At 43.8% G+C, this 27968-nt stretch overlaps 1 protein-coding gene across 1 annotated transcript; it reads right to left on the bottom strand.

Annotated features, from left to right (window-relative positions):
- Positions 1-5766: 5766 nt before the first annotated feature.
- On the bottom strand, positions 5767-10575 carry LOC135528693 (NACHT, LRR and PYD domains-containing protein 4C-like). Its single transcript, XM_064957800.1, has 6 exons — positions 10449-10575; positions 8192-9980; positions 7733-7906; positions 7369-7542; positions 6891-6937; positions 5767-6443 (listed from the first exon to the last, which is right to left on the bottom strand). The coding sequence occupies exons 1-6, from the start codon at positions 10573-10575 to the stop codon at positions 5917-5919; spliced, it is 2838 nt and encodes a 945-aa protein (XP_064813872.1). The 3' UTR covers positions 5767-5916.
- Between the last annotated feature and the right edge of the window lie 17393 nt (positions 10576-27968).

Here is a 27968-nt window from a genome sequence, read left to right as displayed (position 1 = left end):
GTCCACTATGTTAAACTCATTTAACATCTGATAATATACCTAGAGTTAGGGGTTAGGGTTAAAATAGGTTATACCTAGAGTTAGGGTTAAAAATAGGTTTTACCTAGAGTTAGGGGTTAAAATAGGTTATACCTAGAGTTAGGGGTTAAAATAGGTTATACCTAGAGTTAGGGGTTAAAATAGGTTATACCTAGAGTTAGGGGTTAAAATAGGTTATACCTAGAGTTAGGGGTTAAAATAGGTTATACCTAGAGTTAGGGGTTAAAATAGGTTATACCTAGAGTTAGGGGTTAAAATAGGTTATACCTAGAGTTAGGGGTTAAAATAGGTTATACCTAGAGTTAGGGGTTAAAATAGGTTATACCTAGAGTTAGGGGTTAAAATAGGTTATACCTAGAGTTAGGGGTTAAAATAGGTTATACCTAGAGTTAGGGGTTAGGGGTTGTTCCCAGACCGTAAACAAGGACCTGGCCACACTCATACTGTCCCTGACCGTAAACAAGGATAGAGAGAGAAAAGGACCATAAAATGCAAATTAATTACTTAAAAATCATACAATGTGATTTTCTGGATTTTTGTTTTAGATTCCGTCTCTCACAGTTAAAGTGGACCTATGATAAAAACATGACAGACCTCTACATACTTTGTAAGTAGGAAAACCTGCAAAATCGTCAGTGTATCAAATACTTGTTCTCCCCACTATATATATTCAACAATAGGAACACGTCAACTCATACCAGTTCTATGATCATTCTGGGAGGACAAACACAATAATAATGTGTATATGTTTCCGAACTTGGTTTCTGTTGCTAATGATCTGTTGTTGGATGGTAACAGAGTAATTGCATAGCAGCTTCTGTCATTTCTGAATGTTTTTTTGTTTAGATTAGATTTCCTTGAACATATTTTCTGTCTGTTTAATCTGTTATCAATAGATGGTCAAGGTATTGATTATCTGTTATCAATAGATGGTCAAGGTATTGATTATCTGATATCAATAGATGGTCAAGGTATTGATTATCTGTTATCAATAGATGGTCAAGGTATTGATTATCTGTTATCAATAGATGGTCAAGGTATTGATTATCTGTTATCAATAGATGGTCAAGGTATTGATTATCTGTTATCAATAGATGGTCAAGGTACTGATTATCTGTTATCAATAGATGGTCAAGGTATTGATTATCTGATATCAATAGATGGTCAAGGTATTGATTATCTGTTATCAATAGATGATCAAGGTATTGATTATCTGTTATCAATAGATGGTCAAGGTATTGATTATCTGTTATCAATAGATGGTCAAGGTATTGATTATCTGTTATCAATAGATGGTCAAGGTATTGCTTATCTGATATCAATAGATGGTCAAGGTATTGATTATCTGTTATCAATAGATGGTCAAGGTATTGATTATCTGTTATCAATAGATAGTCAAGGTATAGATTATCTGTTATCAATAGATGGTCAAGGTATTGATTATCTGATATCAATAGATGGTCAAGGTATTGATTATCTGTTATCAATAGATGGTCAAGGTATTGATTATCTGTTATCAATAGATGGTCAAGGTATTGATTATCTGTTATCAATAGATGGTCAAGGTATTGATTATCTGATATCAATAGATGGTCAAGGTATTGATTATCTGTTATCAATAGATGGTCAAGGTATTGATTATCTGTTATCAATAGATGGTCAAGGTATTGATTATCTGTTATCAATAGATGGTCAAGGTATTGATTATCTGTTATCAATAGATGGTCAAGGTACTGATTATCTGTTATCAATAGATGGTCAAGGTATTGATTATCTGATATCAATAGATGGTCAAGGTATTGATTATCTGTTATCAATAGATGATCAAGGTATTGATTATCTGTTATCAATAGATGGTCAAGGTATTGATTATCTGTTATCAATAGATGGTCAAGGTATTGATTATCTGTTATCAATAGATGGTCAAGGTATTGCTTATCTGATATCAATAGATGGTCAAGGTATTGATTATCTGTTATCAATAGATGGTCAAGGTATTGATTATCTGTTATCAATAGATAGTCAAGGTATAGATTATCTGTTATCAATAGATGGTCAAGGTATTGATTATCTGATATCAATAGATGGTCAAGGTATTGATTATCTGTTATCAATAGATGGTCAAGGTATTGATTATCTGTTATCAATAGATGGTCAAGGTATTGATTATCTGTTATCAATAGATGGTCAAGGTATTGATTATCTGTTATCAATAGATGGTCAAGGTATTGATTATCTGTTATCAATAGATGGTCAAGGTATTGATTATCTGTTATCAATAGATGGTCAAGGTATTGATTATCTGTTATCAATGATTATTATATTGCCAACTGCCTGTCCAAAAGGCCACGGTCGTAGTAGCATAAAAACATGTGAAGGACTACAACCTGAGGAGACGGTTTGTCCTCACAGCTCCTACAGGCCCTGGTGTACGAGGATGAAGTGCAGGTGGACAGCACTGCTTGGTCCTGGACAGCAGGAGGAGCAGAGGATGAAGTGCAGGTGGACAGCACTGCTTGGTCCTGGACAGCAGGAGGAGCAGAGGATGAAGTGCAGGTGGACAGCACTGCTTGGTCCTGGACAGCAGGAGGAGCAGAGGATGAAGTGCAGGTGGACAGCACTGCTTGGTCCTGGACAGCAGGAGGAGCAGAGGATGAAGTGCAGGTGGACAGCACTGCTTGGTCCTGGACAGCAGGAGGAGCAGAGGATGAAGTGCAGGTGGACAGCACTGCTTGGTCCTGGACAGCAGGAGGAGCAGAGGATGAAGTGCAGGTGGACAGCACTGCTTGGTCCTGGACAGCAGGAGGAGCAGAGGATGATGTGAAGGTGGACAGCACTGCTTGGTCCTGGACAGCAGGAGGAGCAGAGGATGAAGTGCAGGTGGACAGCACTGCTTGGTCCTGGACAGCAGGAGGAGCAGAGGATGAAGTGCAGGTGGACAGCACTGCTTGGTCCTGGACAGCAGGAGGAGCAGAGGATGAAGTGCAGGTGGACAGCACTGCTTGGTCCTGGACAGCAGGAGGAGCAGAGGATGAAGTGCAGGTGGACAGCACTGCTTGGTCCTGGACAGCAGGAGGAGCAGAGGATGAAGTGCAGGTGGACAGCACTGCTTGGTCCTGGACAGCAGGAGGAGCAGAGGATGAAGTGCAGGTGGACAGCACTGCTTGGTCCTGGACAGCAGGAGGAGCAGAGGATGATGTGAAGGTGGACAGCACTGCTTGGTCCTGGACAGCAGGAGGAGCAGAGGATGAAGTGCAGGTGGACAGCACTGCTTGGTCCTGGACAGCAGGAGGAGCAGAGGATGAAGTGCAGGTGGACAGCACTGCTTGGTCCTGGACAGCAGGAGGAGCAGAGGATGAAGTGCAGGTGGACAGCACTGCTTGGTCCTGGACAGCAGGAGGAGCAGAGGATGAAGTGCAGGTGGACAGCACTGCTTGGTCCTGGACAGCAGGAGGAGCAGAGGATGAAGTGCAGGTGGACAGCACTGCTTGGTCCTGGACAGCAGGAGGAGCAGAGGATGAAGTGCAGGTGGACAGCACTGCTTGGTCCTGGACAGCAGGAGGAGCAGAGGATGAAGTGCAGGTGGACAGCACTGCTTGGTCCTGGACAGCAGGAGGAGCAGAGGATGATGTGCAGGTGGACAGCACTGCTTGGTCCTGGACAGCAGGAGGAGCAGAGGATGAAGTGCAGGTGGACAGCACTGCTTGGTCCTGGACAGCAGGAGGAGCAGAGGATGAAGTGAAGGTGGACAGCACTGCTTGGTCCTGGGCAGCAGGAGGAGCAGAGGATGAAGTGCAGGTGGACAGCACTGCTTGGTCCTGGACAGCAGGAGGAGCAGAGGATGAAGTGCAGGTGGACAGCACTGCTTGGTCCTGGACAGCAGGAGGAGCAGAGGATGAAGTGCAGGTGGACAGCACTGCTTGGTCCTGGACAGCAGGAGGAGCAGAGGATGAAGTGCAGGTGGACAGCACTGCTTGGTCCTGGACAGCAGGAGGAGCAGAGGATGAAGTGCAGGTGGACAGCAATGCTTGGTCCTGGACAGCAGGAGGAGCAGAGGATGAAGTGCAGGTGGACAGCACTGCTTGGTCCTGGACAGCAGGAAGAGCAGAGGATGAAGTGCAGGTGGACAGCACTGCTTGGTCCTGGACAGCAGGAGGAGCAGAGGATGATGTGAAGGTTCACCTCAAGCAAAGGCTCTTTGTGCTCTTTGTGAAGAGAAGCGCTACATTGAGGATGATGTCTTCACTGTCAAGATGTTCCACTCACAGGAGCAGGCACTGATCGTGGAGTAATAACAACATTACACAGAGCCAGATGGATTTTGTCTTTGGGCAAGAGTTGTCCTTGCTGGAAAGCTTGATGAGCTCCAGCAAGCAGAAGGACAATTTGAATTGTTCAGATGGGGGTTTATTGAGGACAGAAACTATGATGTGGAGGACATCCAGGAAGTGGATGATGACTATTATTATGTCAACGACAACAACGATGGTGATGTTGATGGAGGAATAGATGAATGAGACTGAGGGTGATGACTACAACAACGATGGTGAAATTGATGGAGGAATAGATGAATGAGACTGAGGGTGATGACTACAACAACGATGGTGAAATTGATGGAGGAATAGATGAATGAGACTGAGGGTGATGACTACAACAACGATGGTGAAATTGATGGAGGAATAGATGAATGAGACTGAGGGTGATGACTACAACAACGATGGTGAAATTGATGGAGGAATAGATGAATGAGACTGAGGGTGATGACTACAACAACGATGGTGATGTTGATGGAGGAATAGATGAATGAGACTGAGGGTGATGACTACAACAACGATGGTGAAATTGATGGAGGAATAGATGAATGAGACTGAGGGTGATGACTACAACAACGATGGTGATGTTGATGGAGGAATAGATGAATGAGACTGAGGGTGATGACTACAACAACGATGGTGATGTTGATGGAGGAATAGATGAATGAGACTGAGGGTGATGACTACAACAACGATGGTGATGTTGATGGAGGAATAGATGAATGAGGCTGAGGGTGATGACTATAACAACGATGGTGATGTTGATGGAGGAATAGATGAATGAGACTGAGGGTGATGACTACAACAACGATGGTGATGTTGATGGAGGAATAGATGAATGAGGCTGAGGGTGATGACTACAACAACGATGGTGATGTTGATGGAGGAATATATTTATAATTCTATTCCACATATTTACTTGTTTTATATTTAATTTCATATTTGTTTCATGTAACCAGTCGCAGGTTAATGTCAACCTGACAGAAGAAACGTTAAATCAATAACCAAGCCTTTTCTTGTTTCAAGTATGTTTTATTATGAAAAGTACAATATATCCTTGTACACTTGTACAACTATGGAGCGTATGTCCATATATAATTATACAATTTGTTATTCAACAAAAAAGACGGACAGCAAATGATCACATTGGTATTTTAACAGTGTTATTGTAAGAGTTTAAATGTTAAAACAGAGGATACATCTATCATCCTGGGTCAAGATCCTCACAATTATATGAAGACGTGCATGTGTGTGTGTCCAGTGTGTGTGTGTGTCCAGTGTGTGTGTGTTTCCTGTGTGTGTGTGTTTCCTGTGTGTGTGTGTTTCCTGTGTGTGTGTCCAGTGTGCGTGTGTGTGTGTGTGGGTATTCAGTGTGTGTGTGTGTTTATGTCATGTGTGAGTCTGTGTGTTTGTCCAGTGTGTTTGAGTGTTTGTGTGTATGTGTGTATGTTGTGTATGTGTGTGTATGTTGTGTGTGTCCAGTGTATCTGTGTATGTGTGTTAGTGAGTGTGTATGTTTGTGAGTCCAGTGTGTGTGTGTGTCCAGTGTGTGTGTGTCAGGTTATTATTTCAGGGACACTGAGGAGTCAAAATAAACCCTAAACCCTGGATAGAGGGGTTCAGTGAATGTGGAGGTGAATGTGATCAGGTGGGTCAGTGTGTCAGAGGAGGCTCTATAGAAGGACAGAGTGCCGGCTGGCCAGTCCAGATACACTCCTACTCTGTGGGGGCTGGAGGAGGGGACGTCTATGGTAGTGCGATCATTATTGTGACAGGCATAGTAACGGTTGTCAGAGCAGAACAGACTCCAGGACTTGTCATTCCATCCAAGATAACAGTCTTCACCCTCTCCTCTCCTGCTGATTCCTTTATATGTCACTCCTATATCAGCCCTTCTCCCACTCCACTCTACCTCCCAGTAACAGCGCCCAGTCAGACCCTCTCTACACAGCACCTGTCTATAGTCCTCAAATCTCTCTGGGTGATCAGGATACGGCTGCTCCTCTCTCCTCCATGTCACCTTTCTGTTCTCCTCAGACAGAGAGAGGAGTCTGTTTACTGTGTTTATGTCCAGTGTGAGATCACAGACATCTGATGGATGAAACCAGACACAATATTAGAAATCATCATCATTCACATTAGAATGTTAACTCACTTTTCACTAATTAATTTAATGTAGATGTTTCTAGGTATCAAAAGGAGAAGTTAAGGTAACTTGAGACTTGTTGAATGATCATATGTTATACTGTATGGTAATATAAAACACACGTATTCCCATTAATTACACACATACACACATTCAAACACACATTCACACACACGGACACACACAGGACACACACACACACACACTGAACACAGACACACACATTGTCAAATCAACTCTTTGTAAACTTTGGTGTCCCTGAATTCTGCATCTGTAGAACTACAGCTGATATTTAATATGACCAAGTCAGTAATGATGGTGGTCTTTGACTTTGACTTAACTTGAATTAAGACTTATTCTTAGTCATATTCTTCACAGCAGTCAACACTCACATTTTCTAAGCCCAGGTTTCATTCTGTTCTCTCCACCATGTTCCACACTGTAGCGGTAAGCAGAAGAACAGACAGTCATTGAGGGATACACCTGAACACTCACGCACGCACGCACGCACGCACGCACGCACGCACGCACACACGCACACACGCGCACACACACACGCGCACACACACACACACACACACACACACACACACACACACACACACACACACACACACACACACACACACACACACACACACACACACACACACACACACACACACACACACACACACACACACACACACACACACACACACACACACACACACACACACACACACACACACACACACACACACACACACACACACACACACACACAGTCAGCATATAACTTTGTCCAAGTGGTGGTCAGAATGTTTGTCTTAACCAGCCTGATAATTCCAACATGTCTGATATGAACATTGACATAAACCCTCTACATACTTGAGTTTCTCCAGTCTGCAGTGTGGATCCTCCAGTCCAGCAGAGAGCAGTCTGACTCCTGAGTCTCCTGGGTGATTGTAGCTCAGGTCCAGCTCTCTCAGGTGTGAGGGGTTTGACCTCAGAGCTGAGACCAGAGAAGCACAGCCTTCCTCTGTGACTAGACAGCCTGACAGCCTGCAAAGAGTAAAATCACATTAAAATCACACTGATATTCAGTACTGTCACTAATTTGAAACATCTCAAATCCAAAATTCTGGAGCTGAGCACTACATTTTAAATTGTAATCTTCCCTGTGTGTGTCTGGTAAACACATGTGGATCTGGTGAACAGTTATCACTTGTTGACCAACTACAGGAATACTGACCTCAGAGTCTCCAGTTTACAGTGGGGATTCCCCAGTCCAGCAGAGAGCAGCTTCACTCCTGAATCCTTCAGGTCATTGTTACTCAGGTCCAGCTCTCTCAGGTGTGAGGGGTTTGACTCCAGAGCTGAGACCAGAGAAGCACAGCCTTCCTCTGTGACTCCACAGCCTGACAGCCTGCAAAGAGATCATCATGACTTCACAAACACACTGTTCATTTAACACCAGTAGTGTAGAAGGACAATGGCAGATGCATTTGGTTTATTCTCTCAAACAACATATAGATTCATTTTCTGTCGCCTGGAATTGTGTGGTCATATTGTTATAATAATGTGAACATAAAAGCATTGATTCAATACGTTATTCAATATAATATTATATACATAAGATATCACATATTTTTCCCTAAACTGAATATTTCTACCTGATGATTAGTTCTTATATGTAATTTTATTTACTCACAGAACAGCTCTGGAGGCTTTGACCACTGGCAGCAGCCTCAGAAGACCTTCCTCTGATCTGGAGTATTTCTTCAGGTCAAACACATCCAGCTCCTTTTCTGAAGTCAGCAACACAAAGACCAGAGCTGACCACTGTGCAGGTGACAGGTTGGCTTCTGAGAGACTTCCTGATCTCAGGTAGCTTTGGATCTCCTCCACTAGAGAATGGTCATTCAGTTCATTCAGACAGTGGAACAGATTGATGCTCCTCTCTGGAGAGGGATTCTCCCTGATCTTCTTCTTGATGTACTTGACTGTTTCTTCATGGCTCTGTGAGCTGCTTCTTGTCTTTGTCAGTAGACCTCGTAAGTGCTTCTGATTGGACTCCAGTGAGAGGCCCAGAAGGAAGCGGAGGAAAAGGTCCAGGTTTCCCGTCTCACTTTGTAAGGCTTTATGCACAGCGCTCTTGTAGACAGTAACTTCAGACTCATTTCTGAAAGAAACTTTGCTGTATGTTGATTGAAGTTTGGCCATTAGATTCTCATTGTTGTCGATGAATGAGAGGAACACATATACAGCAGCCAGAAACTCCTGAATGCTCAGATGAACAAAGCAGTACACCTTGTCCTGGTACAGCCCACATTCCTCTTTAAAGAGCTGTGTGCACAATCCTGAGTACACTGAGGCTTCATTGACATCAATGCCAGCCTCTTTCAGATCTTCTTCATAGAAAATCTGATTGCCCTTCACAAGCTGTTTAAAAGCCAGTTTTCCCAGTGACAGAATGCTCTCTTTATTCCAGTGTGGACCTGTCTCTTCTTTCCCAAGATACTTTTCATTCTTCTGTTTGGTGTGAAAAACCACAAGGTGTGTGTACATCTCAGTCAGAGTCTTGGGCATCTCTTCTCTCTTGTCTGTACTCAACATGTGTTCAAGGACTGTTGCAGAAATCCAACAGAAGACTGGAATGTGGCACATGATGTGGAGGCTCCTTGATGTCTTTATGTGTGAGATGATTCTGCTGGCCAGGTCCTCATCACTGAATCTCTTCCTGAAGTACTCCTCCTTCTGTGGGTCATTGAACCCTCGTACCTCTGTCACCTGGTCAACACACCATGAAGGGATCTTATTGGCTGCTGCAGGTCGGGTAGTTATCCAGAGGAGAGCAGAGGGAAGCAGATTTCCCTTGATGAGATTTGTCAGCAGAACATCCACTGAGGTTGACTCTGTGACGTCCCAACAGATCTTGTTCTTCTGGAAGTCTAGGGGCAGTCGGCACTCATCCAGACCATCAAAGATGAACAGAACTTTGTACTTGTCGTAGTTGGAGATTCTTGATCGTTTGGTTTCCATTGAGAAGTGATTGAGAAGTTCAATCAAAGTGTGTTTGTCCCCTTTCATCAAATTCAACTCCCGGAAAGGGAATGAAAATACAAATTGGACATCCTGATTTGCTTTTCCTTCAGCCCAATCCAGAATGAACTTCTGCACAGAGACTGTTTTTCCAATGCCAGCGACTCCCTTTGTCAGCACAGTCCTGATAGGTTTGTCTTGTCCAGTTAAGGGTTTGAAGATATCGTTACATTTGATTGCAGTCTCTGGTCTTGCTTGTTTCCTGGTTGTTGTCTCAATCTGTCTCAGCTCATGTTCATTATTGACCTCTCCTGTTCCACCCTCTGTGATGTAGAGCTCTGTGTAGATCTTATTGAGAAGTGTTGGGTTTCCTTGTTTAGCGATCCCCTCAAATACACATTGAAACTTCTTCTTTAGATTAGATTTGAGTTCACGTTGGCAAATCACAGCAAGTTCATCTGAATGAAGAAATAACACGGAGGATTTTAATATTACATCTGTTTTAATGTCTACAGTATTGTAGGACTTTTAGAAATATTTAAATTATAATAATGTATTTTCTTAACTGACTGTTTAAATGTGTAAATGTTTTTTCATAATGCATTACAGACTGGTGTGACTGATTATATTATTATTGGTATTATTGATGGTATTATTAATGTTCTCTTTCTCTCTCTAAATTAATCACCACAACACATCCCTGCTGCTACTTGATGAGGTCACTAGGTGTTGTGTTAAGGCTGCTACAATATCATTGAGTTACACAGCTACTTTAGCTGTACTTTAGCTACAGCTTTTAAATGTTATAAAACAGCATTCAACATGAGGCAGACAGATCTTACATTTCTCCAGTGTGTCAGCAAGCTCCTTCTGGTTCATTTTCCTCAGGATGTGCAGTGTGATCTTCAGAGCCCCCTCTCTGGCACTGCTCTCCTGCTGCTCATCTTCAGCATCCACCACTTCCTTATCCTGCTTCTGACTCTCAAAGCTTTCTGGGAGTTCTGGACTAAGAATCCTCTTGAACATCTTCAGCTCGTTCTTCACAAATGTCATAATTTTCTCTTCAAGCAACTGAAATAAATCAAGTAAATTAGTTAAGCAAGAGACAAATGCTTTCTCATTAACACACTATTGAATGATTGACAGATCAACTTTGCTTGAGCTAAACAAAAACAATGTACACAACAGGACCACATACACTGAATATGCAGGCCAGGTCTGTTTGATGACTCTGGGAAGACTGAACATTGAGAATCTCTGACTCTGATCTCTCCTGTTGGTTTCTGTGGAAGAAACATGGGATTACATCTTGTCGTGGATTATGTTATAATGTTTGTATTGCATTATAATGGTTGTTTTATTCGACAGAATTGAGTATTCTGTTAACTATTGTGTTCTACTGAGGATGGCCTCTATGACACAACACTGACAGAGGAGATTTACGATTAAATTAAACAATTAAGATTTATTTTTCTCTGGGTGATAAAACCTAAAGAGAACTAGATTGAGGTAATGGTTCTGTTATGAACCAGGAACAAGATTAGAACCTCGTTTTAGGGACCAGACTGAACGATAATTTATAGCTATCTGGCTACGGGATACTCCTTTCCATTTATAAAGTCTCACTGTTCCTGTGGTTTGTTATGTCGACTACGGGGTGTATCTTTGTGAACTGTTCCTGTGGTTTGATATGTTGACTACGTGGTGTATCTTTGTGAACTGTTCCTGTGGTTTGTTATGTCGACTACGGGGTGTATCTTTGTGAACTGTTCCTGTGGTTTGTTATGTTGACTACGGGGTGTATCTTTGTGAACTGTTCCTGTGGTTTGTTATGTCGACTACGGGGTGTATCTTTGTGAACTGTTCCTGTGGTTTGTTATGTCGACTACGGGGTGTATCTTTGTGAACTGTTCCTGTGGTTTGTTATGTCGACTGCGGGGTCTATCTTTGTGAACTGTTCCTGTGGTTTGTTATGTCGACTACGGGGTGTATCTATGTGAACTGTTCCTGTGGTTTGTTATGTCGACTACGGGGTGTATCTTTGTGAACTGTTCCTGTGGTTTGTTATGTCGACTACGGGGTGTATCTTTGTGAACTGTTCCTGTGGTTTGTTATGTCGACTACGGGGTGTATCTTTGTGAACTGTTCCTGTGGTTTGTTATGTCGACTACGGGGTGTATCTTTGTGAACTGTTCCTGTGGTTTGTTATGTCGACTACGGGGTGTATCTTTGTGAACTGTTCCTGTGGTTTGTTATGTCGACTACGGGGTGTATCTTTGTGAACTGTTCCTGTGGTTTGTCGACTACTGTGGTTTGGGTGTATCTTTGTGAACTGTTCCTGTGGTTTGTTATGTCGACTACGGGGTGTATCTTTGTGAACTGTTCCTGTGGTTTGTTATGTCGACTACGGGGTGTATCTTTGTGAACTGTTCCTGTGGTTTGTTATGTCGACTACGGGGTGTATCTTTGTGAACTGTTCCTGTGGTTTGTTATGTCGACTACGGGGTCTATCTTTGTGAACTGTTCCTGTGGTTTGTTATGTCGACTACAGGGTGTATCTTTGTGAACTGTTCCTGTGGTTTGTCGACTACGGGGTGTATCTTTGTGAACTGTTCCTGTGGTTTGTTATGTTCTTGTGGTTTGTTATGTCGACGGGGTGTATCTTTGTGAACTGTTCTGTGGTTTGTTATGTCGACTACGGGGTGTATCTTTGTGAACTGTTCTTGTGGTTTGTTATGTCGACTACGGGGGGTATCTTTGTTAACTGTTCCTGTGGTTTGTTATGTCGACTACGGGGTGTATCTTTGTGAACTGTTCCTGTGGTTTGTTATGTCGACTACGGGGTGTATCTTTGTGAACTGTTCCTGTGGTTTGTTATGTCGACTACGGGGTGTATCTTTGTGAACTGTTCCTGTGGTTTGTTATGTCGACTACGGGGTGTATCTTTGTGAACTGTTCCTGTGGTTTGTTATGTCTACTACGGGGTGTATCTTTGTGAACTGTTCCTGTGGTTTGTTATGTGGACTACTGGGTGTATCTTTGTGAACTGTTCCTGTGGTTTGTTATGTCGACTACGGGGTGTATCTTTGTGAACTGTTCCTGTGGTTTGTTATGTCGACTACGGGGTGTATCTTTGTGAACTGTTCCTGTGGTTTGTTATGTCGACTACGGGGTGTATCTTTGTGAACTGTTCCTGTGGTTTGTTATGTCGACTACGGGGGTGTATCTTTGTGAACTGTTCCTGTGGTTTGTCGACTACGGGGGTGTATCTTTGTGAACTGTTCCTGTAGTGTGTTATGTCGACTACGGGGTGTATCTTTGTGAACTGTTCCTGTGTTTTGTTATGTCGACTACGGGGTGTATCTTTGTGAACTGTTCCTGTGGTTTGTTATGTCGACTACGGGGTGTATCTTTGTGAACTGTTCCTGTGGTTGGTTATGTTGACTACGGGGTGTATCTTTGTGAACTGTTCCTGTGGTTTGTTATGTCGACTACGGGGTGTATCTTTGTGAACTGTTCCTGTGGTTTGTTATGTCGACTACGGGGTGTATCTTTGTGAACTGTTCCTGTGGTTTGTTATGTCGACTACGGGGTGTATCTTTGTGAACTGTTCCCGTGGTTTGTCGACTGTTACTGTGGGGTGTATCTTTGTGAACTGTTCCTGTGGTTTGTTTGTCGACTACGGGGTGTATCTTTGTGAACTGTTCCTGTGGTTTGTTGTGTCGACTACGGGGTGTATCTTTGTGAACTGTTCCTGTGGTTTGTTATGTCGACTACGGGGTGTATCTTTGTGAACTGTTCCTGTGGTTTGTTATGTCGACTACGGGGTGTATCTTTGTGAACTGTTCCTGTGGTTTGTTATGTTGACTACGGGGTGTATCTTTGTGAACTGTTCTTTGTTAACTATCTTTGTGAACTGTTCCTGTGGTTTGTTATGTCGACTACGGGGTGTATCTTTGTGAACTGTTCCTGTGTTTGTTTGTCTTTGTATCTTTGTGAACTGTTCCTGTGGTTTGTTATGTCGACTACGGGGTGTATCTTTGTGAACTGTTCCTGTGGTTTGTTTGTCGATCTACTGGGTGTATCTTTGTGAACTGTTCCTGTGGTTTGTCGACTACGGGGTGTATCTTTGTGAACTGTTCCTGTGGTTTGTTATGTCGACTACGGGGTGTATCTTTGTGAACTGTTCCTGTGGTTTGTTATGTCGACTACGGGGTGTATCTTTGTGAACTGTTCCTGTGGTTTGTTATGTCGACTACGGGGTGTATCTTTGTGAACTGTTCCTGTGGTTTGTTATGTCGACTACGGGGTGTATCTTTGTGAACTGTTCCTGTGGTTTGTTATGTCGACTACGGGGTGTATCTTTGTGAACTGTTCCTGTGGTTTGTTATGTCGACTACGGGGGTATATCTTTGTGAACTGTTCCTGTGGTTTGTTATGTCGACATGTAGGCTACGGGGTGTATCTTTGTGAACTGTTCCTGTGGTTTGTTATGTGACTACGGGGTGTATCTTTGTGAACTGTTCCTGTGGTTTGTTATGTCGACTAAGGGGGTGTATCTTTGTGAACTGTTCCTGTGGTTTGTTATGTCGACTACGGGGTGTATCTTTGTGAACTGTTCCTGTGTTTGTTATGTCGACTACGGGGTGTATCTTTGTGAACTGTTCCTGTGGTTTGTTATGTCGACTAAGGGGGTGTATCTTTGTGAACTGTTCCTGTGGTTTGTTATGTCGACTACTGGGTGTATCTTTGTGAACTGTTCCTGTGGTTTGTTATGTCGACTAAGGGGTGTATCTTTGTGAACTGTTCCTGTGGTTTGTTGTGTCGACTACGGGGTGTATCTTTGTGAACTGTTCCTGTGGTTTGTTATGTCGACTACGGGTGTATCTTTGTGAACTGTTCCTGTGGTTTGTTATGTTCGGGGGTGACTGAACGGGGTGTATCTTTGTGAACTGTTCCTGTGGTTTGTTATGTCGACTACGGGGTGTATCTTTGTGAACTGTTCCTGTGGTTTGTTATGTCGACTACGGGGTGTATCTTTGTGAACTGTTCCTGTGGTTTGTTATGTCGACTACGGGGTGTATCTTTGTGAACTGTTCCTGTGGTTTGTTATGTCGACTACGGGGTGTATCTTTGTGAACTGTTCCTGTGGTTTGTTATGTCGACTACGGGGTGTATCTTTGTGAACTGTTCCTGTGGTTTGTTATGTCGACTACGGGGTGTATCTTTGTGAACTGTTCCTGTGGTTTGTTATGTCGACTACGGGGTGTATCTTTGTGAACTGTTCCTGTGGTTTGTTATGTCGACTACGGGGTGTATCTTTGTGAACTGTTCCTGTGGTTTGTTATGTCGACTACGGGGTGTATCTTTGTGAACTGTTCCTGTGGTTTGTTATGTTGACTACGGGGTGTATCTTTGTTAACTGTTCCTGTGGTTTGTTATGTCGACTACGGGGTGTATCTTTGTGAACTGTTCCTGTGGTTATGTGACTACGGGGTGTTCTTTGTGAACTGTTCCTGTGTTTGTTATGTTGACTAAGGGGTGTATCTTTGTGAACTGTTCCTGTGGTTTGTTATGTATCTTTGTGAACTACGGGGTGTATCTTTGTGAACTGTTCCTGTGGTTTGTTATGTCGACTACGGGGTGTATCTTTGTGAACTGTTCTTGTGGTTTGTTATGTCGACTACGGGGTGTATCTTTGTGAACTGTTCCTGTGGTTTGTTATGTTGACTACGGGGTGTATCTTTGTGAACTGTTCCTGTGGTTTGTTATGTCGACTACGGGTGTATCTTTGTGAACTGTTCCTGTGGTTTGTTATGTCGACTACGGGGTGTATCTTTGTGAACTGTTCCTGTGTTTTGTTATGTCGACTACGGGGTGTATCTTTGTGAACTGTTCCTGTGGTTTGTTATGTCGACTACGGGGTGTATCTTTGTGAACTGTTCCTGTGGTTTGTTATGTCGACTACGGGGTGTATCTTTGTGAACTGTTCCTGTGGTTTGTTATGTCGACTACGGGGTGTATCTTTGTGAACTGTTCCTGTGGTTTGTTTATGTCGGGGGTGATCTTTGTGAACTGTTCCTGTGGTTTGTTATGTGACTACGGGGTGTATCTTTGTGAACTGTTCCTGTGGTTTGTTATGTCGACTACGGGGTGTATCTTTGTGAACTGTTCCTGTGGTTTGTTATGTCGACTACGGGGGTGTATCTTTGTGAACTGTTCCTGTGGTTTGTTATGTCGACTACGGGGTGTATCTTTGTGAACTGTTCCTGTGTTTTGTCGACTACGGGGTGTATCTTTGTGAACTGTTCCTGTGGTTTGTTATGTCGACTACGGGGTGTATCTTTGTGAACTGTTCCTGTGGTTTGTTGTGTCGACTACGGGGTGTATCTTTGTGAACTGTTCCTGTGGTTTGTTATGTCGACTACGGGGTGTATCTTTGTGAACTGTTCCTGTGGTTTGTTATGTCGACTACGGGGTGTATCTTTGTGAACTGTTCCTGTGGTTTTGTTATCTTTGTGAACTGTTCCTGTGGGGGTGTATCTTTGTGAACTGTTCCTGTGGTTTGTTATGTCGACTACGGGGTGTATCTTTGTGAACTGTTCCTGTGGTTTGTTATGTCGACTACGGGGTGTATCTTTGTGAACTGTTCCTGTGGTTTGTTATGTCGACTACGGGGTGTATCTTTGTGAACTGTTCCTGTGGTTTGTTATGTCGACTACGGGGTGTATCTTTGTGAACTGTTCCTGTGGTTTGTTATGTCGACTACGGGGGTGTATCTTTGTGAACTGTTCCTGTGAACTGTTCCTGTGTTTGTTTGTCGACTACGGGGTGTATCTTTGTGAACTGTTCCTGTGGTTTGTTATGTCGACTACGGGGTGTATCTTTGTGAACTGTTCCTGTGGTTTGTTATGTCGACTACGGGGTGTATCTTTGTGAACTGTTCCTGTGGTTTGTTATGTCGACTACTGGGGGTGTATCTTTGTGAACTGTTCCTGTGTTTGTTTGTCTACGGGGTGTATCTTTGTGAACTGTTCCTGTGGTTTGTTACGGCTACGGGGTGTATCTTTGTGAACTGTTCCTGTGGTTTGTTATGTCGACTACGGGGTGTATCTTTGTGAACTGTTCCTGTGGTTTGTTATGTCGACTACGGGGTGTATCTTTGTGAACTGTTCCTGTGTGTATCTTTGTTGTTCCTGTCGTTATGTCGACTACGGGGTGTATCTTTGTGAACTGTTCCTGTGGTTTGTTATGTCGACTACGGGGGTGTATCTTTGTGAACTGTTCCTGTGGTTTGTTATGTCGACTACGGGGGTGTATCTTTGTGAACTGTTCCTGTGGTTTGTCGACTACGGGGTGTATCTTTGTGAACTGTTCCTGTGGTTTGTTATGTCGACTACGGGGTGTATCTTTGTGAACTGTTCCTGTGGTTTGTTATGTCGACTACGGGGTGTATCTTTGTTAACTGTTCCTGTGGTTTGTTATGTCGACTATTGGGGTGTATCTTTGTGAACTGTTCCTGTGGTTTGTTATGTTGACTACGGGGTGTATCTTTGTGAACTGTTCCTGTGTTTTGTTATGTCGACTACGGGGTGTATCTTTGTGAACTGTTCCTGTGGTTTGTTATGTCGACTACGGGGGTGTATCTTTGTGAACTGTTCCTGTGGTTTGTTATGTCGACTACGGGGTGTATCTTTGTGAACTGTTCCTGTGGTTTGTTATGTCGACTACGGGGTGTATCTTTGTGAACTGTTCCTGTGGTTTGTTATGTCGACTACGGGGTGTATCTTTGTGAACTGTTCCTGTGGTTTGTTATGTCGACTACGGGGTGTATCTTTGTGAACTGTTCCTGTGGTTTGTTATGTCGACTACGGGGTGTATCTTTGTGAACTGTTCTTTGTGAACTGTTTGTGGTTTGTCGACTACGGGGTGTATCTTTGTGAACTGTTCCTGTGGTTTGTTATGTCGACTACGGGGTGTATCTTTGTGAACTGTTCCTGTGGTTTGTTATGTCGACTACGGGGTGTATCTTTGTGAACTGTTCCTGTGTTTGTTTGTCGACTACGGGGTGTATCTTTGTGAACTGTTCCTGTGGTTTGTTATGTCGACTACGGGGTGTATCTTTGTGAACTGTTCCTGTGGTTTTGTTATGTCGACTACGGGGTGTATCTTTGTGAACTGTTCCTGTGGTTTGTTATGTCGACTACGGGGTGTATCTTTGTGAACTGTTCCTGGGTGTATCGGGGTGTATCTTTGTGAACTGTTCCTGTGGTTTGTTATGTCGACTACGGGGTGTATCTTTGTGAACTGTTCCTGTGGTTTGTTATGTCGACTACGGGGTGTATCTTTGTGAACTGTTCCTGTGGTTTGTTATGTCGACTACGGGGTGTATCTTTGTGAACTGTTCCTGTGGTTTGTTATGTCGACTACGGGGTGTATCTTTGTGAACTGTTCCTGTGGTTTGTTATGTCGACTACGGGGTGTATCTTTGTGAACTGTTCCTGTGGTTTGTTATGTCGACTACGGGGTGTATCTTTGTGAACTGTTCCTGTGGTTTGTTATGTCGACTACGGGGTGTATCTTTGTGAACTGTTCCTGTGGTTTGTTATGTCGACTACGGGGTGTATCTTTGTGAACTGTTCCTGTGGTTTGTTATGTCGACTACGGGGTGTATCTTTGTGAACTGTTCCTGTGGTTTGTTATGTCGACTACGGGGTGTATCTTTGTGAACTGTTCCTGTGAACTGTTTGTTATGTCGACTACGGGGTGTATCTTTGTGAACTGTTCCTGTGTTTGTTTGTCGACTACGGGGTGTATCTTTGTGAACTGTTCCTGTGGTTTGTTATGTCGACTACGGGGTGTATCTTTGTGAACTGTTCCTGTGGTTTGTTATGTCGACTACGGGGTGTATCTTTGTGAACTGTTCCTGTGTTTGTTACGGGGTGTCTTTGTGAACTGACTACGGGGTGTATCTTTGTGAACTGTTCCTGTGGTTTGTTATGTCGACTACGGGGTGTATCTTTGTGAACTGTTCCTGTGGTTTGTTATGTCGACTACGGGGTGTATCTTTGTGAACTGTTCCTGTGTTTGTTTGTCGACTACGGGGTGTATCTTTGTGAACTGTTCCTGTGGTTTGTTATGTCGACTACGGGGTGTATCTTTGTGAACTGTTCCTGTGGTTTGTTATGTCGACTACGGGGTGTATCTTTGTGAACTGTTCCTGTGGTTTGTTATGTCGACTACGGGGGTGTATCTTTGTGAACTGTTCCTGTGGTTTGTTATGTCGACTACGGGGTGTATCTTTGTGAACTGTTCCTGTGGTTTGTTATGTCGACTACGGGGTGTATCTTTGTGAACTGTTCCTGTGGTTTGTTATGTCGACTACGGGGTGTATCTTTGTGAACTGTTCCTGTGGTTTGTTATGTCGACTACGGGGTGTATCTTTGTGAACTGTTCCTGTGGTTTGTTATGTCGACTACGGGGTGTATCTTTGTGAACTGTTCCTGTGGTTTGTTACGGGGTGTATCTTTGTGAACTGTTCCTGTGGTTTGTTATGTGTCGACTACGGGGTGTATCTTTGTGAACTGTTCCTGTGGTTTGTTATGTCGACTACGGGGTGTATCTTTGTGAACTGTTCCTGTGGTTTGTTATGTCGACTACGGGGTGTATCTTTGTGAACTGTTCCTGTGGTTTGTTATGTCGACTACGGGGTGTATCTTTGTGAACTGTTCCTGTGGTTTGTTATGTCGACTACGGGGTGTATCTTTGTGAACTGTTCCTGTGGTTTGTTATGTCGACTACGGGGTGTATCTTTGTGAACTGTTCCTGTGGTTTGTTATGTCGACTACGGGGTGTATCTTTGTGAACTGTTCCTGTGGTTTGTTATGTCGACTACGGGGTGTATCTTTGTGAACTGTTCCTGTGGTTTGTTATGTCGACTACGGGGTGTATCTTTGTGAACTGTTCCTGTGGTTTGTTATGTCGACTACGGGGTGTATCTTTGTGAACTGTTCCTGTGGTTTGTTATGTCGACTACGGGGTGTATCTTTGTGAACTGTTCCTGTGGTTTGTTATGTCGACTACGGGGTGTATCTTTGTGAACTGTTCCTGTGGTTTGTTATGTCGACTACGGGGTGTATCTTTGTGAACTGTTCCTGTGGTTTGTCGACTACAGGGTGTATCTTTGTGACTGTTCCTGTGGGGGTGTATCTTTGTGAACTGTTCCTGTGGTTTGTTATGTCGACTACGGGGTGTATCTTTGTGAACTGTTCCTGTGGTTTGTTATGTCGACTACGGGGTGTATCTTTGTGAACTGTTCCTGTGGTTTGTTATGTCGACTACGGGGTGTATCTTTGTGAACTGTTCCTGTGGTTTGTTATGTCGACTACGGGGGTGTATCTTTGTGAACTGTTCCTGTGGTTTGTTATGTCGACTACGGGGTGTATCTTTGTGAACTGTTCCTGTGGTTTGTTATGTCGACTACGGGGTGTATCTTTGTGAACTGTTCCTGTGGTTTGTTATGTCGACTACGGGGTGTATCTTTGTGAACTGTTCCTGTGGTTTGTTATGTCGACGACTACGGGGTGTATCTTTGTGAACTGTTCCTGTGGTTTGTTATGTCGACTACGGGGTGTATCTTTGTGAACTGTTCCTGTGGTTTGTTATGTCGACTACGGGGTGTATCTTTGTGAACTGTTCCTGTGGTTTGTTATGTCGACTACGGGGTGTATCTTTGTGAACTGTTCCTGTGGTTTGTTATGTTCCTGTGGACTACGGGGTGTATCTTTGTGAACTGTTCCTGTGGTTTGTTATGGTGATCTACTGTGGTTTGTTATGGGGTGTATCTTTGTGAACTGTTCCTGTGGTTTGTTATGTCGACTACGGGGTGTATCTTTGTGAACTGTTCCTGTGGTTTGTTATGTCGACTACGGGGTGTATCTTTGTGAACTGTTCCTGTGGTTTGTTTGTCGACTACGGGGTGTATCTTTGTGAACTGTTCCTGTGGTTTGTTATGTCGACTACGGGGTGTATCTTTGTGAACTGTTCCTGTGGTTTGTTATGTCGACTACGGGGTGTATCTTTGTGAACTGTTCCTGTGGTTTGTTATGTCGACTACTACGGGGTGTATCTTTGTGAACTGTTCCTGTGGTTTGTTATGTCGACTACGGGGTGTATCTTTGTGAACTGTTCCTGTGGTTTGTTATGTCGACTACGGGGTGTATCTTTGTGAACTGTTCCTGTGGTTTGTTATGTCGACTACGGGGTGTATCTTTGTGAACTGTTCCTGTGGTTTGTTATGTCGACTACGGGGTGTATCTTTGTGAACTGTTCCTGTGGTTTGTTATGTCGACTACGGGGTGTATCTTTGTGAACTGTTCCTGTGGTTTGTTATGTCGACTACTGTGGTTTGGGGTGTATCTTTGTGAACTGTTCCTGTGGTTTGTTATGTCGACTACGGGGTGTATCTTTGTGAACTGTTCCTGTGGTTTGTTATGTCGACTACGGGGTGTATCTTTGTGAACTGTTCCTGTGGTTTGTTTGTCGACTACGGGGTGTATCTTTGTGAACTGTTCCTGTGGTTTGTTATGTCGACTACGGGGTGTATCTTTGTGAACTGTTCCTGTGGTTTTTGTTATCTTTGTGAACTGTTCCTGTGGTTTGTCGACTACGGGGTGTATCTTTGTGAACTGTTCCTGTGGTTTGTTATGTCGACTACGGGGTGTATCTTTGTGAACTGTTCCTGTGGTTTGTTATGTCGACTACGGGGTGTATCTTTGTGAACTGTTCCTGTGGTTTGTTATGTCGATCTACTGTTCCTGGGTGTATCTTTCGACTACGGGGTGTATCTTTGTGAACTGTTCCTGTGGTTTGTTATGTCGACTACGGGGTGTATCTTTGTGAACTGTTCCTGTGGTTTGTTATGTCGACTACGGGGTGTATCTTTGTGAACTGTTCCTGTGGTTTGTTATGTCTACGGGGTGTATCTTTGTGAACTGTTCCTGTGGTTTGTTATGTCGACTACGGGGTGTATCTTTGTGAACTGTTCCTGTGGTTTGTTATGTCGACTACGGGGTGTATCTTTGTGAACTGTTCCTGTTTGTTTGTCGACTACGGGGTGTATCTTTGTGAACTGTTCCTGTGGTTTGTTATGTCGACTACGGGGTGTATCTTTGTGAACTGTTCCTGTGGTTTGTTATGTCGACTACGGGGTGTATCTTTGTGAACTGTTCCTGTGGTTTGTTATGTCGACTACGGGGTGTATCTTTGTGAACTGTTCCTGTGGTTTGTTATGTCGACTACGGGGTGTATCTTTGTGAACTGTTCCTGTGGTTTGTTATGTCGACTACGGGGTGTATCTTTGTGAACTGTTCCTGTGGTTTGTTATGTCGACTACGGGGTGTATCTTTGTGAACTGTTCCTGTGGTTTGTTATGTCGACTACGGGGTGTATCTTTGTGAACTGTTCCTGTGGTTTGTTTGTTATGTGTATCTTTACTGTTCCTGTGGTGTATCTTTGTGAACTGTTCCTGTTGGTGTGGTTATGTCGACTACGGGGTGTATCTTTGTGAACTGTTCCTGTGGTTTGTTGTGTCGACTACGGGGTGTATCTTTGTGAACTGTTCCTGTGGTTTGTTATGTCGACTACGGGGTGTATCTTTGTGAACTGTTCCTGTGGTTTGTTATGTCGACTACGGGGTGTATCTTTGTGAACTGTTCCTGTGGTTTGTTATGTCGAGGCTACGGGGTGTATCTTTGTGAACTGTTCCTGTGGTTTGTTATGTCGACTACGGGGTGTATCTTTGTGAACTGTTCCTGTGGTTTGTTACGGGGTGTATCTTTGTGAACTGTTCCTGGGTGTATACTTTGTGAACTGTTCCTGTGGTTTGTTATGTCGACTACGGGGTGTATCTTTGTGAACTGTTCCTGTGGTTTGTTATGTCGACTACGGGGTGTATCTTTGTGAACTGTTCCTGTGGTTTGTTATGTCGACTACGGGGTGTATCTTTGTGAACTGTTCCTGTGGTTTGTTATGTCGACTACGGGGTGTATCTTTGTGAACTGTTCCTGTGGTTTGTTATGTCGACTACGGGGTGTATCTTTGTGAACTGTTCCTGTGGTTTGTTATGTCGACTACGGGGTGTATCTTTGTGAACTGTTCCTGTGGTTTGTTATGTCGACTACGGGGTGTATCTTTGTGAACTGTTCCTGTGGTTTGTTATGTTGACTACGGGGTGTATCTTTGTGAACTGTTCCTGTGGTTTTTTGTTATCTTTGTGAACTGTTCCTGTGGACTACGGGGTGTATCTTTGTGAACTGTTCCTGTGGTTTGTTATGTCGACTACGGGGTGTATCTTTGTGAACTGTTCCTGTGGTTTGTTACGGGGTGTATCTTTGTGACTGTTACGGGGTGTACGGGGTGTATCTTTGTGAACTGTTCCTGTGTTTGTTATGTCGACTACGGGGTGTATCTTTGTGAACTGTTCCTGTGGTTTGTTATGTCGACTACGGGGTGTATCTTTGTGAACTGTTCCTGTGGTTTGTTATGTCGACTACGGGGGTGTATCTTTGTGAACTGTTCCTGTGGTTTGTTACGGGTGTATCTTTGTGAACTGTTCCTGGGTGTATCTTTGTGAACTGTTCCTGTGGTTTGTTATGTCGACTACGGGGTGTATCTTTGTGAACTGTTCCTGTGGTTTGTTATGTCGACTACGGGGTGTATCTTTGTGAACTGTTCCTGTGGTTTGTTATGTCGACTACGGGGTGTATCTTTGTGAACTGTTCCTGTGGTTTGTTATGTCGACTACGGGGGTGTATCTTTGTGAACTGTTCCTGTGGTTTGTTATGTCGACTACGGGGTGTATCTTTGTGAACTGTTCCTGTGGTTTGTTATGTCGACTACGGGGTGTATCTTTGTGAACTGTTCCTGTGGTTTGTTATGTCGACTACGGGGTGTATCTTTGTGAACTGTTCCTGTGGTTTGTTATGTCGACTACGGGGTGTATCTTTGTGAACTGTTCCTGTGGTTTGTTATGTCGACTACGGGGTGTATCTTTGTGAACTGTTCCTGTGGTTTGTTATGTCGACTACGGGGTGTATCTTTGTGAACTGTTCCTGTGGTTTGTCGACTACGGGGTGTATCTTTGTGAACTGTTCCTGTGGTTTGTTATGTCGACTACGGGGTGTATCTTTGTGAACTGTTCCTGTGGTTTGTTATGTCGACTACGGGGTGTATCTTTGTGAACTGTTCCTGTGGTTTGTTATGTCGACTACGGGTGTATCTTTGTGAACTGTTCCTGTGGTTTGTTATGTCGACTACGGGGTGTATCTTTGTGAACTGTTCCTGTGGTTTGTTATGTCGACTACGGGGGTGTATCTTTGTGGGTGTATCTTTGTGAACTGTTCCTGTGGTTTGTTATGTCGCTACGGGGTGTATCTTTGTGAACTGTTCCTGTGGTTTGTTATGTCGACTACGGGGTGTATCTTTGTGAACTGTTCCTGTGGTTTGTTATGTCGACTACGGGGTGTATCTTTGTGAACTGTTCCTGTGGTTTGTTATGTCGACTACGGGGTGTATCTTTGTGAACTGTTCCTGTGTTTTGTTATGTCGATCACGGGTGTATCTTTGTGAACTGTTCCTGTGGTTTGTTATGTCGACACGGGGTGTATCTTTGTGAACTGTTCCTGTGGTTTGTTATGTCGACTACGGGGTGTATCTTTGTGAACTGTTCCTGTGGTTTGTTACGGGGTGTATCTTTGTGAACTGTTCCTGTGGTTTGTTATGTCGACTACGGGGTGTATCTTTGTGAACTGTTCCTGTGGTTTGTTATGTATCGACTGTTCCTGTGGTTTGTACTACGGGGTGTATCTTTGTGAACTGTTCCTGTGGTTTGTTATGTCGACTACGGGGTGTATCTTTGTGAACTGTTCCTGTGGTTTGTTATGTCGACTACGGGGTGTATCTTTGTGAACTGTTCCTGTGGTTTGTTATGTCGACTACGGGGTGTATCTTTGTGAACTGTTCCTGTGGTTTGTTATGTCGACTACGGGGTGTATCTTTGTGAACTGTTCCTGTGGTTTGTTATGTCGACTACGGGGTGTATCTTTGTGAACTGTTCCTGTGGTTTGTTATGTCGATCACGGGGTGTATCTTTGTGAACTGTTCCTGTGGTTTGTTATGTCGATCTACTGGGGTGTATCTTTGTGAACTGTTCCTGTGGTTTGTTATGTCGACTGTTCACGGGTGTATCTTTGTGAACTGTTCCTGTGGTTTGTTATGTCGATCTACGGGGTGTATCTTTGTGAACTGTTCCTGTGGTTTGTTATGTCGACTACGGGGTGTATCTTTGTGAACTGTTCCTGTGGTTTGTTATGTCGATCTACGGGGTGTATCTTTGTGAACTGTTCCTGTGGTTTGTTATGTCGACTACGGGGTGTATCTTTGTGAACTGTTCCTGTGGTTTGTTATGTCGACTACGGGGTGTATCTTTGTGAACTGTTCCTGTGGTTTGTTATGTCGACTACGGGGTGTATCTTTGTGAACTGTTCCTGTGGTTTGTTATGTCGACTACGGGGTGTATCTTTGTGAACTGTTCCTGTGTTTGTTTGTCGACTACGGGGTGTATCTTTGTGAACTGTTCCTGTGGTTTGTTATGTCGACTACGGGGTGTATCTTTGTGAACTGTTCCTGTGGTTTGTTATGTCGACTACGGGGTGTATCTTTGTGAACTGTTCCTGTGGTTTGTTATGTCGACTACGGGGGTGTATCTTTGTGAACTGTTCCTGTGGTTTGTTATGTCGACTACGGGGTGTATCTTTGTGAACTGTTCCTGTGGTTTGTTATGTCGACTACGGGGTGTATCTTTGTGAACTGTTCCTGTGGTTTGTTATGTCGACTACGGGGGTGTATCTTTGTGAACTGTTCCTGTGGTTTGTTATGTCGACTACGAACTGGGGTGTATCTTTGTGAACTGTTCCTGTGGTTTTGTTATGTCGACTACGGGGTGTATCTTTGTGAACTGTTCCTGTGGTTTGTTATGTCGACTACGGGGTGTATCTTTGTGAACTGTTCCTGTGGTTTGGGTGTATCTTTGTGAACTGTTCCTGTGGTTTGTTATGTCGACTACGGGGTGTATCTTTGTGAACTGTTCCTGTGGTTTGTTATGTCGACTACGGGGTGTATCTTTGTGAACTGTTCCTGTGGTTTGTTATGTCGACTACGGGGTGTATCTTTGTGAACTGTTCCTGTGTTTGGTTTGTTGTGAACTGTGTGGTTTGTTATGACTACGGGGTGTATCTTTGTGAACTGTTCCTGTGGTTTGTTATGTCGACTACGGGGTGTATCTTTGTGAACTGTTCCTGTGGTTTGTTATGTCGACTACGGGGTGTATCTTTGTGAACTGTTCCTGTGGTTTGTTATGTCGACTACGGGGTGTATCTTTGTGAACTGTTCCTGTGGTTTGTTATGTCGACTACGGGGTGTATCTTTGTGAACTGTTCCTGTGGTTTGTTATGTCGACTACGGGGTGTATCTTTGTGAACTGTTCCTGTGGTTTGTTATGTCGACTACGGGGTGTATCTTTGTGAACTGTTCCTGTGGTTTGTTATGTCGACTACGGGTGTATCTTTGTGAACTGTTCCTGTGGTTTGTTATGTCGACTACGGGGTGTATCTTTGTGAACTGTTCCTGTGGTTTGTTATGTCGACTACGGGGTGTATCTTTGTGAACTGTTCCTGTGGTTTGTTATGTCGACTACGGGGTGTATCTTTGTGAACTGTTCCTGTGGTTTGTTATGTTGACTACGGGGTGTATCTTTGTGAACTGTTCCTGTGGTTTGTTATGTCGACTACGGGGTGTATCTTTGTGAACTGTTCCTGTGGTTTGTTATGTCGACTACGGGTGTATCTTTGTGAACTGTTCCTGTGTTTGTTATGTCGACTACGGGGTGTATCTTTGTGAACTGTTCCTGTGGTTTGTTATGTCGACTACGGGGGTGAACTGTTCTGTGGTTTGTCGAACGGGTGTATCTTTGTGGTTTGTTTTGTCGACTACGGGGTGTATCTTTGTGAACTGTTCCTGTGGTTTGTCGACTACGGGGTGTATCTTTGTGAACTGTTCCTGTGGTTTGTTATGTCGACTACGGGGTGTATCTTTGTGAACTGTTCCTGTGGTTTGTTATGTCGACTACGGGGTGTATCTTTGTGAACTGTTCCTGTGGTTTGTTATGTTGACTACGGGGTGTATCTTTGTGAACTGTTCCTGTGGTTTGTTATGTCGGTGTATCTTTGTGAACTGTTCCTGGGGTGTATCTTTGTGAACTGTTCCTGTGGTTTGTTATGTCGACTGTTCCTACGGGGTGTATCTTTGTGAACTGTTCCTGTGGTTTGTCGACTACGGGGGTGTATCTTTGTGAACTGTTCCTGTGGTTTGTTATGTCGACTACGGGGTGTATCTTTGTGAACTGTTCCTGTGGTTTGTTATGTCGACTACGGGGTGTATCTTTGTGAACTGTTCCTGTGGTTTGTTATGTCGACTACGGGGTGTATCTTTGTGAACTGTTCCTGTGGTTTGTTATGTCGACTACGGGATGTATCTTTGTGAACTGTTCCTGTGGTTTGTTATGTTGACTACGGGGTCTATCTTTGTGAACTGTTCCTGTGGTTTGTTATGTCGACTACGGGGTGTATCTTTGTGAACTGTTCTGTGTTTTGTTATGTCGACTACGGGGTGTATCTTTGTGAACTGTTCCTGTGTTTTGTTATGTCGACTACGGGGTGTATCTTTGTGAACTGTTCCTGTGGTTTGTTATGTCGACTACGGGGTGTATCTTTGTGAACTGTTCCTGTGGTTTGTCGACTACGGGGTGTATCTTTGTGAACTGTTCCTGTGGTTTGTCGACTACGGGGGTGTATCTTTGTGAACTGTTCCTGTGGTTTGTTATGTCGACTACGGGGTGTATCTTTGTGAACTGTTCCTGTGGTTTGTTATGTCGACTACGGGGTGTATCTTTGTGAACTGTTCCTGTGGTTTGTTATGTCGACTACGGGGTGTATCTTTGTGAACTGTTCCTGTAGTGTGTTATGTCGACTACGGGGTCTATATTTGTGAACTGTTCCTGTGGTTTGTTATGTCGACACGGGGGTGTATCTTTGTGAACTGTTCCTGTAGTTTGTTATGTCGATCTACGGGTGTATCTTTGTGAACTGTTCCTGTGGTTTGTTATGTCGACTACGGGGTGTATCTTTGTGAACTGTTCCTGTGGTTTGTTATGTCGACTACGGGGTGTATCTTTGTGAACTGTTCCTGTGGTTTGTTATGTCGACTACGGGGTGTATCTTTGTGAACTGTTCCTGTGGTTTGTTATGTCGACTACGGGGTGTATCTTTGTGAACTGTTCCTGTGGTTTGTCGACTACGGGGGTGTATCTTTGTGAACTGTTCCTGTGGTTT

The sequence above is a fragment of the Oncorhynchus masou genome, unplaced genomic scaffold, assembly GCF_036934945.1.
Source record: "Oncorhynchus masou masou isolate Uvic2021 unplaced genomic scaffold, UVic_Omas_1.1 unplaced_scaffold_1021, whole genome shotgun sequence".
Taxonomy (NCBI): Eukaryota; Metazoa; Chordata; class Actinopteri; order Salmoniformes; family Salmonidae; genus Oncorhynchus; species Oncorhynchus masou.
This window is presented reverse-complemented; position numbering and strand designations above follow the sequence as displayed.

Bases quoted from the DNA above. Each gene is read 5' to 3' on its own strand.
- LOC135528693 (XM_064957800.1), bottom strand. From the start codon at position 10,575: ATGACATTTGTGAAGAACGAGCTGAAGATGTTCAAGAGGATTCTTAGT. The intron at 9,981-10,448 runs GTGCCAGAGAGG...TTCTTCATTCAG, and splicing joins AGATGAGCAGCAGGAGAGCA to ATGAACTTGCTGTGATTTGC. The intron at 7,907-8,191 runs GTGAGTAAATAA...ATCTCTTTGCAG, and splicing joins AAAGCCTCCAGAGCTGTTCT to GCTGTCAGGCTGTGGAGTCA.